This window comes from Hippopotamus amphibius, chromosome 1, assembly GCF_030028045.1.
Source record: "Hippopotamus amphibius kiboko isolate mHipAmp2 chromosome 1, mHipAmp2.hap2, whole genome shotgun sequence".
Classification (NCBI taxonomy): domain Eukaryota; kingdom Metazoa; phylum Chordata; class Mammalia; order Artiodactyla; family Hippopotamidae; genus Hippopotamus; species Hippopotamus amphibius.
Window position 1 is genome coordinate 103,411,127 of NC_080186.1, and position 17,660 is coordinate 103,428,786.

Sequence of the window (17,660 nt, forward strand, 5' to 3'; positions counted from 1 at the left end):
TAATTTCTTGGTGTTTATTGCTGAGAGACATGGGATATTAACTGGAATGAACCATGGATCTGACATAATATTCTAATTCCTGCACCAACACTGTGTGGTAGGATATGTGCTCATTTATGTAACAATTTCAGAAAGGCCTTGTAGATTATACCAGGATAAAATTGTATCAGAGTGTTATTCTTATTTGTTAGTAAGTACTCCTTTGGTATTATTTTGAAATAAATTAATTTTATCTAAAAGTTGATGTTTAGAACATCCACTTGGCCTTTGAAACTAGAGGCAACCACAAGTCCTGTTGGTCTGTTCACAACTATTCAGCCTGGAACTGGACAAGCTGAATAGAGGAGACGTGGAGGCTACACTCACTGTCTATAGCTGAACTGCCTCGAGCTCAATGGAATGACACCCTGCAGAAATTCATAATTTCAAAAAATTATCCACAGATTTTTGTTGACAATGACTCATGCTGAAACGTCTTAACCATAATATTAAAAAGTCCGTTGAAAACAAACTTAGTTTTCATTTTGCAAACATGAATGTCTAATCACAGGACAAAATCACTTCTTTAATATAACTTTTCTTTCCAATTCTAAGCAACACTCACTTACAGAACACTTGAAAAATACCAAAAAAATAAGGGGAGAAACTTTCAAAATTTGATGCAGTTTCTAACCTTTTTCTGTGATAGGTAAAATCATAAGGTATGTACAATTTTGAATCCAGTTTCTTTAGTATTTTAAGCTAAATATTTCCATATGCGATTACACGTTGAGGCAGAAGCAGGATGGTAAGAGCTTGGACTCTGTTATCAGAAGGGCTGAGTTTGGGTCTAGGACCTACCACCTAATAGTTATATTGACCATAATATATCCTTGACTACTATATACCCTTGACTCTAAACCAGTTTTCTTATTTCCAAAATAGGAGTAAGATAGTACTATGGTTATTGTGAGGATTAAATGATAAAATCTGTATTAAAATTGCATAGCAGAGCACCTGGCACAAAGCAAGGAACAATAAAAATTATGTCATAACTTTCTCATAGCCAATGTGAAAGTCACCTGCACCATTGTTGAGATACAGAGATGTTTTCATATTTGGCAAAGACCAAGACACTCACTGTCAAAGACTCTCTAACGAGCATCAGATAAACCAAACACAAATTGCTGAATTAAGATACACTCTTATTTATCTCAGTGTCTGCCCTTGTAATGACTTGTTAATCCCTAACACCTAGATCAACCCAATATGTTTTCTCTGATTCTGCTCCTGTGCCACCAGGGCAAAAAAAATCAGAAATTCTCCTCTCTGCTGCCAAAACAAATGCAGGGCTTCCTATGTTAGCTGGGCCCTCCATCAACACTAATAGAAAATTGTTTGAGTCATTCTTGGATGACTATGCTATCCCACACAGCATCTGTGGTAGATAGCCTCCAAGACGTCCTTCAACGATCCCTACCTCCTGATATTCATGCCCTTGTGTAGATGCCTCCCATAATGAGTAAGGCTGGCCAACGTACCCAACTGGGTACTGCAGAAATGACAGTGTGTGGCTTCCAAGGTTGGATCATAAAAGACATTGTGGCTTCTGCCATGCTCTCTTGGACTGCTTGTTCTGGCAAAGTGAGACCCCATGATGTGGGGACGCTCAGGCAGCCCATGGAAAGGCCCCTGTGGGGAGAAACTGAGAGTTCCTGCCAATAACCAGCATCAACTGCCAGACATGGGAATGAATCACCTCGGATCCTCCAGCCCCAGCTGACATCTTGACCACAACCTCATGAGAAACCCTGAGCCAGAACCACACGACCAAGCAACTTTTGAATTCCTGACCCATAAAAACTGTCACATAATAAATGTTTATTTGCCTATGATGTCCCAGGCATTCATTCTTTCAAGCACTGTTAAGTGCTGAGTCTCTATCTAGTGGAAGAGACAGCCCCACAAAAATCACACAAACATATAACCTTAGAAATAAACACACAGTTAAAATCTGTGATAAGTGTGCTGCAACAAAGAAGGGGGAAGCTATTTAGATTGAGGAAGAAGAGAATGTCTCCTGCAGAAAGTGAGAGTGGAGACTAAAAGTAGTACAAGTTTTACAGACAGCAGAAAGGGTACATCTGGACACCTTAAGGTAGGAAAGAGCCTAAGACACTAAAGGAACAAAAGAAGGCCACTGTGGAAGGTACAGTGACCCACAGGGCATTAGGCATGTTACCAATATGCTTTCTAACCCTTACAATGATCCCACAAAGTAGGTATTAGAACTCTTATTTTACAGTGAGGGCACCAAGACCCAGAAGTTCAATTACCAGCTCAAGGTAACAGAACTAGTAAGTGGTATCTTGAGATCCAAATCGAAGACCAGCTGGCACTAAAACCCACGCCATTTCCATTACATCATATCACATTGCCTCCCTTCTTTTCCTGATGCTCTAAGAGAAGTCATTGTTCAAATTACCTTAATTTCTCTCCAATTCAAAATGTCTCTATCTTCATTCACTCTTTCCAACTTCCAAGTGATTTTCGGGTGTATTTCACAATTTTAAGCCTGCCAAATCACCTTCATTTAAGCATTATACTGCACCTGACTAGCTCTCCTCTAAGAGAATGCAATAACATCAAGTCTCCCTTCACTACATCTGATCTCTCCTTCCCCTAAGTCTCCTACTCTCAAATTTTTTTCTGACCCCATTTCTTCAGAGTACCAATAAACTCCTCTTTCCACCATTTAACTTTTTAAGAGTAATCTGTTTCACAGCTCTACTCCCTTTTCCTCCATGTATTCAACCCACTGCAGTTCTGCTTCCATCTCTATAACAATACTAAAACTGCTTTTTCAAGGTCAACAATAATTCTCCAGACGTCCAGTCTGAGAGTGAATCAAATTTTAGCTGCGTCTATTCCCTCCTTGAAATTCTATTATCTTCTTTGACAGTACACTCTGGTGGTTCTCCTATCTATGCAACTACTTCTTGTCAGTATAGTTTGCTGGATCTTCTTCCCAGATCTTAAAAGTCACTGTGACCCACGAGATACTGGGTGTTGAATGAGTAATAAGTAATATTCAGAGCTCTTATTGTAGAGCAAAATTTAATGGCATTATATGAAAGTGTTATGGCATTTAACAAAGGGTGAATTCTTTTTCGGCTCCATCTCTAAACAGAAATGTATTTTTCTCATCAAAAAGAGATTTAAATCTCCCCCTTCCCCAACACACACACCTTGGCAATAAAGCAAGTGGAGGGAAGCCAGGCTAGGCAGGAAAATCTGATCCCTGACCCTTAAGGAACATGGTTCTTAACATTCTTGTGGTCACAGATCCCTTTTAAAATTACATGAAAGATAAAAACCCTCTCACCACCTAAACTGTGAGTACATGAGCTCATACAAGCACAGATCTGGAAATAAATCTGAAGGGTTTCCCAGACTCAAATTAGGAATCTCACTGATTGGAAGAACACAGAGTGCTCAGGTGAGGAAAGGAGGAGGGGAAGGCTACAATAATCTACAGCTATAGCCAGAATTTTGGATAACATTAAAGAGGAGCAGGCCTTTCTACTGAAAATCAATTGATCAGTTCTGTATTTTGAACAGGTTCATAAACAAACACAAAACCTTAGTAAAAAGGTTCCTGAAGCAAGACATTTACACCCAGGATCTGAAAGTTTACATGGAACAAACAGAAGATTCCAGAATCAGATTTCCTCAGCCATACTATCTTAAGGGTTATTGTCAGTATCTGCCTAGATGAGGATAAAGAAAACCCACTATGTATCTTATATAATTCAAATCTGTAATGAGTATAAATAGCTCTTATTACACTGTAGCTTGTCTTTTTTCTCAAAATCTTGTCATCTTTTAGTTTAAGAAGTCCTCCAAATAGTGCTTTACATGAATAATTGGATTGGCTAGAGGGATTAGATTTTTATTGTTCAAGACAGGACAAAATCAGGCAGAACATCTTGGATCACCATCTCAAAAAACCCTGATTTTTTTGTCTGAATAAAAAGAAAATAATACCATTTAAAAGAGAAAAGAACTTTAAATCTGTTCTTGTTTTTCAAAATGCCTACATTGATTAGATAGGCCTGGATAAAAGTACGAAGAGAGCTGGCCCATGCTTTTGACCTCCATTAGTTACCAGCTCTATTTCACTGTTTTTGCATAAATTGTAGGTTTACCACTATGACTTTGTCTTTGTATTTCAATACTTAAAACTTCAAGGTACTTTGGATACTTCTGTACAATACCCCACCCCAACACCAAATCTATTATATTTAAGAATCATTCTATGTAAATAGAATGACTTTTTCTTTTTAGAAAGTTACTTAGATGGAAAAAAAATGGAAGCAAATATGTCAACAATAAATACAGTATAACAAAAAGATTTCTAAGTTTTGTCAATGGCCCAGGTCAAATTTAACACCATCATTCAAAACCAGCCAGAGCACATGCTCTAATGGTGAGTTAGTTGTACCACCTTCATATTAAAAGAACTTTGCTGTGTTTCAATTATAATATTAATATGTTGGGCAATTCTGAAACAAACTAGGGTTATGCTCTTTAAGTAGTGCATTGGGCATTTATAAGATGCATTATCTTAGCACTCAATTGTAGTTGCTCTTACAATAGCTTTTATTAAAATTATTTTTCCTGGGAATTCCCTGGTGGTCCAGTCGTTAGGACTTCGGAGTAGTCACTGCAGAGGGCGCAGGTTCGATCCCTAGTTGGGGAACTAAGATCCCGCAAGCAGCAAGGTGCAGCCAAAAAATAATAATAAATAAAATAAAATTATTTTTTCCATTTGTGGTTGTCCCTTCCCATAATATTGAGTACTGTTAAATTAATTTTTTAAAAGGTAAAATGACTCATTCAAACACAAAAATGAACATGGTTCAAGATTTTATTTAACTCACAAAGGAACCAGCCAGATGGTTGATACAGGGAGTCCCAAATCTGGCACATTAATAGATAAGGAATACTGAAATGAATGTACATGAGGTAAAACTTCCACTGAACCTCTGAACGGACAGACTTTTCATGTCCACAGACAAAATTACTTAGTGTTCACATTAGTTACCTACAGTTTATAGAGCTGTAAAATAGCTTTCTCAGAATCAGATAATCCAGGGGTGTCACTGAGATTGAATCGAGACTACTGAAGCACATTTTTTTCTCATATAACATACGCGTTTCTCACATATGTAATAATATAATGCACATTATCTGTAAGAGATATAAGCCATACACTCTCCCCTAAATGCTCCATTCCCCATCAAATTCACTGAAATAACAGTCTGTTGCCACAATTTCCTCCCTTCTCATCCAGCCCACAATAAGCTTGTTTCAATCACTTATACTGCTACATCTAAGTACAGCCTGATTATATCCATTCTCTACTACCGTAATTTTCTTGAATATGGTAGACTAGGCGAACATGTCTTAAAAACTCAAGAGATGCCTGAAGAAAATCAGATCATAGACATAAAAGTCTAATTTCTAGGCTGGCTGCAACTATCTTGTACGGTACGTGAAGACACAGGCTTATTTCTTTTATATACCTATATGTTAGCTTTAACCTTCCATAGCTACAGACATCAGAACTCCTTTCTAAACATTTTTATGCAGCCCAAGAATAATATCGGACAGAACTGCAAGAAAGAACAGCTAATTCCCACTTCGGGACAGAGCACCTAAAGCCTCAATGACCAAGCAAGGAGTCAGCCCTGGTCACTTCCCCCTCCAGCGGTCAAGGAGCGGAAACCAAATGCCAGACCAATGTCACTCCAGGGACTGCGGGGATAGAGACAACTCAGCATCCTGGGCTCAGCACCTATCCAGCCCTGATTCGAGCAGCTCTCGGTCCTGGGAACGCCCAGTCCACACAGGGGACCACACACACTCCACGCTGGGCTATAACCCGCAGGACTCCCGGCCGCCCTATTTTCACCTGCGCCTCAGGGCGCGCGCCTGCCCAGGGGTCCCTTGTACCCGGGTATGCCTACCCTCTATCTTCCGCTGGGCAACCTGTCCCCGACAGCGCCTCGGGCGAGAGGAACCCAACAGCCGCGGAGAAGCGCCAGGTTCATTTTTGCGGGGAACGGGCAAACCCAGCCGTCCCTGCCCGCACCCGCAGCCGGGGCCGGGTCCCGCGCGCCTCCCACCGCGCCCCCGGCCCGCTCCACCCCGCCTTCCCTCCCGGCCCGCTCCGGCCCGCCTCTCACAGCATTCCGGCGGTCCCATCCGGGCTGCAGGCACGGCGGGTTAAGTTCCTGGTGGAAAGTGGCCGAGCGACATCCCCAGAGAACCCTCGCCAGGTGCTCCGTCGCTCGGGCAAACCGAAGTCCCAGGAGGCTGGGATGACCAGCCGTAGCAGCCCTGGGTTGCGAAACACCGCCTTCCGCTCCCGGCCGGCGCTCGCCAATCAGAGCCCCTGACGTCATTTCCCCCAGAAGGCAAAGGGAACGTCGGGCGGAAGAGGGTGCTTGGGCGGATCCGGAAGGGGTGGGTTCGGTGGGCGGGCCTAATCAACCCGGAGCCTCGTGGAGGCCTAGGCAGGTACCGTGGGCCCGCGGCAGCTGAATGCTTTTGCTCCGCTCCTCGGGTTTGTTCCGTCCCGGCGGAGGCCTTCGTGGTGCCAGCAGCAGGCGAGGCAGGGGAATTTGGGGCCGGTCTTTAGGGTGGAGGGGAACCTGGGCCATTTATTGAGAGAGCGTCACTGCCGTCCCGGGAGGGTGCGGGCGCGTGCAGTGAGGACCTGGCTCACCTGAGGATGCTCTGACAGCGTGGTGGGTGTGCGGAACTCCCACCTCACCCACTCCTGACTGAAGACTTGGTTTAGGGACGTCTGACAGGTCTGTTACCGCGGTCCAGCCTTTCAGCGCATCGTAGAAGCATGTTTGGGGGTGGGGTGCGGTCTGTGGGTTAGGAAGCAGGGATGTAGGGGCATAGAAGGAAGGTCGGGTCGTGAGCTCTCTCCAGAAAGCGTCGAGATACATGCGTGTAACACACAAGTGACCAGTACTAAGTTGTATGGAAGATCGTTGAAGTGTTGAGGCAGTGGAAGAGGCTTCGAGAAATGGGACTAGCCCGAAAGGAAGTGAGCCTTACAGGGTAACACTCAGGTAGACGGAAGAATGCATGTTATTCTAACGGAGAGGAACAGTTTGAAGAAGGCAGGGTGACAGGACAGGAGGGAAACCAGCTAGCCTGACAGAAGGTTATGTGAGAATAAAGAGGGATAGATAGGATCACTTTTTAGGAACTGCAAACAGTTTAGCTCTTAAAGGGCTTTGGGGTAGGATCAGTGCGTTCGAAAAGATTAGTCAGGAATACTAGTGACTTTTTAAAGAGAAGAATGAAAAACATGGAGGTGGAGGTGCTGCATAGAAAACTGGTGCAGAAACCCAGTGATAAACAGCTGGAACAGAAAGCAGTGGAAAGAGAGAAAAGGATCCTACTTCAGAGAAACAATTAGGTAGAAGTTTCTGACAAAAGAGAGGAGAGAGGCAAAGAGAAATAGTTTAGTGGTTAAAAGAAGAAATTTTGGAGTTTGGATTGTAATCTGGCTTTGGCACTTAAAACCAGCTGAATGACCTTGTGCTAGCAGTTTTGCATCTCTGTGCCTAGTTTCCTTGTCTGTAAAATGGGGATGAGAATAGTACCAATCTTGCATGGTAATTGTCAAGAATTTTTTTAAGTGCTTTACATGATTAACCCACTTAATTCAACTACTATCTGTAGTGACCTGATTGGCTTGGAGAGTTGTGTGTCTTAGAGGCAGAAAAAAATGAGTAGGATTCAGGAAGCAAGGTAGGTTTGGTATTACACATGTTAAAATGTGATACTGCAAGGTATTCAGATGGGGACGTCTAATAAGTTCTTGGAGCTTTATAGTTGGTATTTATGTATGTGGGCAGGACTGGAAATAGAGATGTGGGAGTCCGTGGGCATAGGCATGCTATATGAAGTCTCCAAGGAAAATACTGTGGTAGATGGCCAAAGACTACCATGAAAACAATTACAGTTAAGGGGCTGGGACTGGAGGAATAAGATCAATTAGGAAAGAATTGATCAAATGGTTTAGGTTAAGAGCATTATTGCCATGTTAATATTATCTTTCCTTCATTTTTTACTGACTTTATTGGTTCTTAGAAGAAAATGAGGCCAGTAAATGGTCATTAAAAAAAAACTAGCGAAGGCATTGAATATTTTCCTGTTAAAGTAGAATAAAACATTAGGTTGTAATCAGAAAGAGACTCTGTAGCGTTAAACTAACTGAGCCACAACCAACAACAAAAAACTGCTCCAAAAAAAGTCTGTAACTTTTGTATAGTATTCTTTTTTTTTTTTATTTTTTTTTATTTTTATTTATTTATTTTTTGGGGGGGTACACCAGGTTCAATCATCCGTTTTTATACACATATCCCCATCTTCCCTCCCTTCCTTGACGCCCCCCCCCACCCTCCCCGCCCCAGTCCTCAAAGGCATCTTCCATCCTCGAGTTGGACTCCCTTTGTTATACAACAACTTCCCACTGACTATTTTACAGTTGGTAGTATATATATGTCTGTGTTACTCTCTCGCTTCGTCTCAGTTTCCCCTTCACCCCCCGCCCCCTCCCATGCCTCGAGTTCTCCAGTCCATTCTCTGTATCTGCATCCTTGTTCTGGTCACTGAGTCCAACAGTACCATTTTTAGATTCCGTATATGTGAGTTAGCATACAATATTTGTCTTTCTCTTTCTGACTTACTTCACTCTGTATGACAGACTGTAGTTCTATCCACCTCATTACATATAGCTCCATCTCATCCCTTTTTATAGCTGAGTAATATTCCATTGTATATATATGCCACATCTTCTGTATCCATTCATTTGTTGATGGGCATTTCGGTTGCTTCCATGTCCTGGCTATTGTAAATAGTGCTGCAATAAACATTATGGTACACGTTTCTTTTGGGATTATGGTTTTCTTTGGGTATATGCCCAGGAGTGGGATTACTGGATCATATGGTAGTTCTATTTGTAGTTTTTTAAGGAACCTCCAAATTGTTTTCCATAGTGGCTGTACCAACTTACAGTCCCACCAGCAGTGCAGGAGAGTTCCTTTTTCTCCACACCCTCTCCAACATTTGTTGTTTCCAGACTTTGTGATGATGGCCATTCTGACTGGTGTGAGGTGATACCTCATTGTGGCTTTGACTTGCATTTCTCTGATGATTAGTGATGTGGAGCATCTTTTCATGTGTTTGTTGGCCATCTGTATGTCTTCTTTGGAGAAATGTCTGTTTAGGTCTTCTGCCCATTTGTGGATTGGGTTATTTGCTTTTTTGGTATTAAGCTTCATGAGCTGCTTGTATATTTTGGAGGTTAATCCTTTGTCCGTTGTTTCATAGGCAATTATTTTTTCCCACTCTGAGGGTTGCCTTTTAGTCTTGTTTATGGTTTCTTTTGCTGTGCAAAAGCTTTTAAGTTTCATGAGGTCCCATTCATTTATTCTTGATTTTATTTCCATGATTCTAGGAGGTGGGTCAAAAAGGATGGCGCTTTGATGGATGTCATATAGTGTTCTGCCTATGTTTTCCTCTAGGAGTTTGATAGTGTCTGGTCTTACATGCAGGTCTTTAATCCATTTGGAGTTTACTTTTGTGTATGGTGTTAGGAAGTGTTCTAATTTCATTCTTTTGCATGTTGCTGCCCAGTTCTCCCAGCACCACTTATGGAAGAGGCTGTCTTTTTTCCACTGTATATTCTTGCCTCCTTTGTCAAAGATAAGGTGCCCATATGTGTTTGGGCTTACTTCTGAGTTCTCTATTCTATTCCATTGATCTTCCTTTCTATTTTTGTGCCAGTACCATACTGTCTTGATCACTATGGCCTTGTAGTATAGTTTGAAGTCAGGAAGCCTGATTCCACCAACTCCATTTTTCCTTCTCAAGATTGCTTTGGCTATTCGGGGTCTTTTGCATTTCCATATAAATCTTAAGATTTCTTGCTCTAGTTCTGTGAAAAATGCCATTGGTAATTTGATCGGGATTGCATTGAATCTGTAAATTGCTTTGGGTAGAACAGACATTTTCACGATGTTGATTCTTCCAATCCAGGAACATGGTATGTCCCTCCATCTGTTTGTGTCGTCTTTGATTTCTTTCATCAATGTCTTAAAGTTTTCTGCACACAGATCTTTTGCCTCCTTAGGCACGTTTATTCCTAGGTATTTTATTCTTTTGGTTGCAATGGTGAATGGGAGAGTTTCCTTAATTTCTCTTTCTGCTCTTCCGTTGTTAGTGTATAGGAATGCAAGAGATTTCTGTGCATTAATTTTGTATCCTGCTACTTTACTAAACTCATCAATTAGTGCTAGCAGTTTTCTGGTAGAGTCTTTAGGGTTTTCTATATATAATATCATGTCATCTGCAAAGAGTGACAATTTTACTTCTTCTTTTCCAATTTGGATTCCTTTAATTTCTTTTTCTTCTCTGATTGCTGTGGCTAAAACTTCCAAAACTATGTTGAATAATAGTGGTGAGAGTGGACACCCTTGTCTTGTTCCTGTTTTTAGGGGGAATTCTTCCAGTTTTTCTCCATTGAGAACAATGTTGGCTTTTGGTTTTGCATATATGGCTTTTATTATGTTGAGGTAATTTCCTTCTATGCCCATTTTCTGGAGAGCTTTTATCATAAATGGATGTTGAACTTTGTCAAAGGCTTTTTCTGCATCTATTGAAATGATCATATGGTTTTTATCCTTCAATTTGTTGATATGATGTATCACATTGATTGATTTGCGTATATTGAAGAATCCTTGCATCCCAGGGATAAACCCCACTTGATCATGGTGTATGATTTTTTTAATGTGCTGTTGCAGTCTGTTAGCTAGTATTTTGTTGAGGATTTTTGCATCTATATTCATCAGTGATATTGGTCTATAGTTTTCTTTTTTTGTGACATCTTTGCCTGGTTTTGGTATCAGGGTGATGGTAGCCTCGTAGAATGAGTTTGGGAGTGCTCCGCCTTCTGCAATATTTTGGAAGAGTTTGAGAAGGATAGGTGTTAACTCTTCTTGAAATGTTTGATAGAATTCGCCTGTGAACCCATCTGGTCCTGGGCTTTTGTGTGTTGGGAGATTTTTAATCACTGCCTCAATTTCCGTACTTGTGATTGGTCTGTTCGTGGTTTCTATTTCTTCCTGGTTCAGTCTTGGAAGATTGTATTTTTCTAAGAATGTATCCATTTCTTCCAGGTTATCCAATTGATTGGCATATAGTTGCTTGTAGTAGTCTCTCATGTTGTTTTGTATTTCTGAGGTGTCCGTTGTGACTTCTCCTTTTTCATTTCTAATTCTGTTGATTTGCATCTTCTCCCTTTTTTTCTTGATGAGTCTGGCTAATGGTTTATCAATTTTGTTAATCTTCTCAAAGAACCAGCTTTTAGTTTTATTTATTTTTCTTATGGTTTCTTTCCTTTCTTTTTCATTTATTTCTGCTCTGATCTTTATGATTTCTTTTCTTCTGCTCACTTTAGGGTTTCTTTGTTCTTCTTTCTCTAGTTGTTTGAGGTGTAAGGTTAGGTTGTTTATTCGATCATTTTCTTGTTTCTTAAGGTAGGACTGTATTGCTATAAACTTCCCCCTTAGAACTGCTTTTGCTGCATCCCATAGGTTTTGGGTTGTTGTGTTTTTGTTGTCATTTGTTTCTAGATATTTTTTGATTTCCTCTTTGATTTCTTTAGTGATTCCTTGGTTGTTTAGGAGTGAATTGTTTAGCCTCCATGTGTTTGTCTTTTTTGCAGTTTTTTTCCTGTAATTGATATCTAGTCTCATGGCGTTGTGGTCTGAGAAGATGCTTGATATGATTTCAATTTTCTTGAATTTGCTGAGGTTTGATTTGTGACCCAAGATGTGATCTATCCTGGAAAATGTTCCGTGTGCACTTGAGAAGAACGTGTATTCTGTCGTTTTTGGATGGAATGTCCTATAAATATCAATGAAGTCGAGATGGTCTAATGTGTCATTTAAAGCTTGTGTGTCTTTATTTATTTTCTGTTTGGATGATCTGTCCATTGATGTAAGTGGGGTGTTCAAGTCTCCCACTATTATTGTGTTCCTGTCGATGTCCCCTTTTATAGCTCTTAGCATTTGCCTTATGTATTGAGGTGCTCCTATATTGGGGGCATAGATATTTACCATTGTGATATGTTCTTCTTGGATGGATCCCTTGATCATTATGTAGTGTCCTTCCTTGTCTCTTTTAATAGTCTTTACTTTCAAGTCTAATTTGTCTGATATGAGTATTGCTACTCCAGCTTTCTTTTGACTTCCATTTGCATGGAATATCTTTTTCCATCCCTTAACTTTCAGTCTATATGTATCCCTTGGTCTGAAGTGGGTTTCTTGTAGGCAGCATATAGAAGGGTCTTGTTTTTGTATCCATTCAGCCAGTCTGTGTCTTTTGGTTGGAGCATTTAATCCATTTACATTTAAGGTGATTATTGACATGTGTGTTCCAATTACCATTTTCTTAATTGTTTTGAGTTTGTATTTGTAGGTGTTTTCCTTTTCTTGTGTTTCCTACTTAGAGAAGTTCCTTTAGCACTTGTTGTAAGGCTGGTTTGGTGGTGCTGAATTCTCTTAACTTTTGCTTGTCTGGAAAGCTTTTGATTTCTCCCTCAAATCTGAATGAGATTCTTGCTGGGTAGAGTATTCTTGGCTGTAGGTTTCTCTCTTTCAGGACTTTCAGGATATCCTGCCATTCCCTTCTGGCCTGCAGAGTTTCTGTGGAAAGGTCAGCTGTTATCCTGATGGGTTTTCCCTTATATGTTGTTTGTTGCCTTTCTCTTGCTGCTTTTAATATTTTTTCTTTGTGTTTAGTTGTCGTTAGTTTGATTAATATGTGTCTCGGTGTATTTCTCCTTGGGTTTATTCTGTATGGGACTCTCTGTGCTTCTTGGACTTGGTTCATTATTTCCTTTCCCATGTTGGGGAAGTTTTCCACTAGAACCTCTTCAAATATTTTCTCAGACCCTTTCTTGTTTTCTTCTTCTTCTGGGATGCCTATAATTCGAATGTTGGTACGCTTAATGTTATCAGTGAGGTCTCTGAGACTGTCTTCTAATCTTTTTATTATTTTTTCTTTTTCCTGCTCTGTGGCAGTTATTTCCCCCATTCTATCTTCCAACTCACTTATTCGTTCTTCTGCCTCAGTCATTCTGCTGGTTATAGCATCTAGAGTATTTTTAATTTCAGTTATTTTGTTATCCATTGCTGTTTGTTTTTCTGAGTTCTTATGAACTGTTTCTTGTACTTTCTCTATTTTGTTATCGAGATTTTGTATCATTTTTACTATCATTACTCTAAATTCCTTTTCAGGCATTTTTCCTATTTCCTCCTCATTTATTTGGTCTTGTGGGTTTTTTTCCTGCTCCTTTGCCTGCATGGTGTTTCTTTGTTTCCTCATGGTTGTCCAAACTTTTGGGGTTGCTTGTCCTTGGGTTTTTTTGCGTTATTCTGTGACCAGCAGAGGTTCCTTTATTGTTCGTCTGTAAGCGTCGGTGTGTGGGGAGGGAGAGGGTACAACAGTGGCTCTTTCTCCTGGGAGGGAGTGAGCAGTGGCGCACTGATGTCTCAGTCAGGCTTGGAGGTGCCTGTTGCAGAGGGCGCCGGTGGCTCAGGCGTAAACAGAAAGTCTTAGAGTTGGGCCTCTCTCGGGGGTTTTTTTCTTTTCTTTTTTTTTTTTTTTTTCCTCTCGGCAGCCTCCCTGCTGCTGGCGTTGCAAGGGGTTTTAATCGAGCCCCACCCGAGTGCCTGAGGGTACTTGTTATCCCTGAGCCCCTTAGGTTGCCCCGCAGGGCGTCTCTCCACTGCCTGTTGCAGAGGCGCGGAAAGAGAGAGAGAGGCTATGCGCGTGGCTCCTCCCAGCCGCCAGTGAGCCTGCAGCCTCCAGCCGCCATCATGGCCGGGCAGCTCTCAGGAACGGGCACTCCTCTCCGCGGGCCTCCTCCCTCCTGTCCTCTCGGTCCGTCACCCTACCGGCAACAATGTTTCCCACACTGAACCAGCTCTCCTGCTCCCACACTCCCGCTCCTGGACCCTCCGTTCAGCCGCGGATCGATGTCTGGGTCTGGGAACGCTGAGCTGCGCTGCGGACCCTCCGAATGTTTCTCACTCCCTCCCGTCTGCCACAGCTCCGCCGCTTCACCCTCTTTGAGCCCTCGTAGATGCCTCCCTACCGGCTATGTTGGGCTCCCCGCAGTCCCATCCGGTGTCCGAGGCCGTCTGCTGGTGTTCAGCTGGTTCTCTGTGAGAATTACTGCGTCCTTCCGTGCATTCCCAATGCATCTGTGGGGAGGGATGCACTCCACGTCTCTCTACTTCGCCGCCATCTTTTCCTCTCTATGCTATATTTTTTGTTGTATAGTATTCTTGTTTTTTAAGTTGCACAGGTGTTTGGGGGAATACTTTTCACATTTCCGTATAAAAAGCAGATAAGCTTAACTTATCTCCTTCACCAGTTAGCTCTTTTATCCATAACCAAGTGTTTTCAGTGAATTTGATTTAGTGCAGTTGTTACCAAACCAGGCGTGCGTCCGCTCGCCTGTGAGCCATCAAGCCAATCTACTGACACTGGGTTGTGGTGAAGGAAAATGCAGCATTTATTGCAAGGCCGAGCAAGGGGAATGGGCATGGGGGCTAATGCTCAAAAGACACTTCTCCCGGCAATGTCTTGCAGGGAAAGGTTTTTAAAGACAGGGTGAGGGAGAGGGGGTGGGGTGTGTGATCAGCTGGTGGACATTCTTCTGATTGGTTGGTGGTGCGGTAATTGAGAGTCAACACCATCAACCTAGTTCCAACAGGTCTGGGGTCTGCATGCTGGTGGTCCGCATACAGTTAACTGCTTCCACCTGGTGGGGGTTCATTATCTGCAGAATAGCTCAAAGATATGGCTCAGAATATTATCTGTGTAGCCCTTGAGGAGGAACTAAAAATAACTTGATTTTGTTTAATGGCTAAACCATTATTATTTTGTCTTGCTTGATTCCTTTGTTTTTGCATTTTCTCACTTCTCTTATTAAATTTACTCTTTGGAACTCAGAGAAGGCTTAGAAAGCTAAAGTTTTTCTACAAACAGTTGGCAGGTGGAGGACAGGGGGCGGTGGGGAGGGGACAAGGGGGTAGGGGGGGCAGGTGTCTGACCTGGGAAGGCCACGTAGTGTCCTACTCGGTTACACAGGAACTATGGCATCTTTCAAAAATAGTGTGCCAAGTTGTAGTATTATTTTTTTGTGCTAAGGGGAGGTGGCTGCCCTGATTTGGAGATCAAGGACAGACCTGCACGTATTAGTTGCAGTAGTTCTCAAGGTGAGGAACCACAGCGGCAGCATCACTTGAGAACTTGTTAGAAATGAAAAATCTTGGGCCCCACCCCAGATCTACTGAATCTGAAATAGGCAGTGGGGAGGTGAGGTGGACGTGGTTCCTAGCTATTTGTTTTCATAATCCCCTGGGTGATTTAGATATATTCTGGAGTTTGAGAACCACTGTGCTAGAAGGTAAGTGCCGCAAGACCAGGGATTTTGTTTTACTCAGCACCCTATCTCTAGTGTCCAGGTCAGTGGGCCTGTCTAATTATTAGTAGGTTTACGAATGCTCACCAATAAATATTTTCAGTCTCAGGCTGTCAATCTCAGTGTAAAAACTTTGATGGTAGTTGAACTGGCAGAAGCAAATTGTTTAGCTCCAGGGCAGCCAAATGTCAGAATTTGTGAGGTGACCATGACAGTGTGACCAATTTGAAACTTGAGGAATGAGAGATTACACGTTGAGTCAGCAGTGAATAAAAAATGAAGATGTCTGGGTATTTTATATCATTGATTTATTCAAAATAAATGAAGGTTAAACGACCACAGGCCATATGCTTTTAACCATATGATAAACAGTTGGTGTTTGCTAGTCTAGCAGAACCAAAGTAGCCAAAGAACTAAATTTTCTTTGTTTGCAGGTGCAGCTGCCTTAATTGTGGTATCAGTTATTAGAACATGGGGCTCACCAAGCAGTACCTACGCTATGTTGCCAGTGCAGTTTTTGGCCTTATTGGCAGCCAAAAAGGTAATATTGTCTTTGTGACACTTCGTGGTGAAAAAGGACGCTATGTGGCAGTACCAGCCTGTGAACATGTTTTCATCTGGGACTTAAGGAAAGGAGAGAAGGTAAGCCAGAAATCACCTGGGTTGATACTGATTCATGGGTATTTGAGGAAGCAGAAGTGGGAGAGCTCTGCTTTATCATGCACAATTTTTTTTTTTTACGTGTGCTTCTAGAAAATTTTTCTTCCTTTGTGTCTGGATAGCCAAGTATTAGATTCGATTGTGTTCTTCTACACTAAATTCTGAAAACCACAACCAAATAGGAGATTACCTCTCAGATATTTATTTATAGTGATATTTACAGGTAATTATTTGTAATCATTGTTCCTGACATGTTTGTTTTTCTCCATTTTACCAGTTCTCCATTTTTCAAGTTCTTCTACTTGCCATTGCAACTAGTTATAGAATATCAGGCATTTTAAAGGAATATTGCTATGTTGACTGAATCTTTTCCTTATGCAGATGAGGCCCAAGGGTTGTTAAACTAGCCTTGGTATTTTGTGTGACTCTGAATTCCTAAACCACTTCTGCCAAACGACATACAGGCATTTTGATCGTGTCCACTCACTTTGTGACACCCCCCCCCCAAGGGTTAATACTTTGATACTTATGGGCTCCCAGAGTCCCTTGGGGATAAACCGCTGCAGCACTCTAGTGCCATGCGGGTTGATTTCTGAGATGGGGCTCAGTTAAAGTGAGAATGTGTTGATAACCCTTTATAGAAAATCATTTGATGTTGACATAGAATAAGGACTCAGTAATTTATTCCATTGCCTGGGAAATTTTGAAAGTATTATGCTAATGTAGAGCTTTGGAGAAATAGTTTAGTATAGCTTTACCTTTTCTTGAATGTTTCATTACCCAGTACAAATAATAATTTCTATATTAAAGACCTTGAGATAGAGGGCAGTCTCATTGTTATTCATAAGAACAATTCGGAATTATTGATGCTCTTAATTATACTGTGCCTGATTATTCCCACACTTTTCCTTGATGACATGCTTAACTCCTCTGTGTTGTTTTTAATCCTTATTATTATTTCAGATCCTCATCCTTCAGGGGCTTAAACACGAAGTCACTTGCTTGTGCCCCTCCCCAGATGGACTGCACTTAGCTGTTGGTTATGAGGATGGGTCTATCCGAATCTTCAGTCTCCTGAGTGGGGAAGGAAATGTGACCTTCAATGGACACAAAGCAGCCATCACTTCCTTGAAGTATGATCAGCTAGGAGGCAGGCTGGCATCTGGGTCCAAGGTGAGACCTTGAATTAGGTGCCCAGACTTTGATCTAGTAAAGGACTGTAAGGTTACTGCTGAGGCTGGTTGTTCAGAAACATTGTTGGGTGAAACAGTGGGTACTCGGTGTACAAAATAGTATAGATGGTAAGATAGAGTGAGAAGGATGGATACAAATTGGATGGTTCATTTTGTTTCCTGTCAGATTCTCTGATAAAAGCCTATTAAACACAGGAACAAGACGAGGATGCCCATGATAATTACTATGTAACATCACT

General features: G+C 41.6%; 2 protein-coding genes across 19 annotated transcripts in view; one reads left to right on the top strand and one right to left on the bottom strand.

Moving 5' to 3' along the window:
• Positions 1–6,405, bottom strand: part of GDAP2 (ganglioside induced differentiation associated protein 2) — a 110,522-nt gene extending 104,117 nt beyond the window's left edge. For 13 of the 14 annotated variants that reach the window (XR_009051223.1, XR_009051222.1, XR_009051225.1 and 10 more), the window contains exon 1: positions 6,231–6,396. The gene's annotated coding sequence lies outside the window, so the exon portion shown is untranslated. Of the gene's footprint in view, positions 1–6,230 lie in introns of all 14 variants that reach the window. The other variant, XM_057720666.1, reaches the window with a different exon arrangement.
• A 122-nt stretch (positions 6,406–6,527) lies between these two features.
• Positions 6,528–17,660, top strand: part of WDR3 (WD repeat domain 3) — a 39,517-nt gene continuing 28,384 nt past the window's right edge. Inside the window, exons 1-3 of one of the 5 annotated variants that reach the window (XM_057720707.1) lie at positions 6,528–6,564; positions 16,003–16,210; positions 17,192–17,401. In XM_057720707.1, the coding sequence (XP_057576690.1) occupies positions 16,040–16,210; positions 17,192–17,401 (381 nt within the window). In that variant the 5' untranslated portion in view covers positions 6,528–6,564; positions 16,003–16,039. Of the gene's footprint in view, positions 6,861–15,278; positions 15,363–16,002; positions 16,211–17,191; positions 17,402–17,660 lie in introns of those variants that run through there. The other 4 variants (XM_057720700.1, XM_057720712.1, XM_057720703.1 and 1 more) reach the window with 4 other exon arrangements.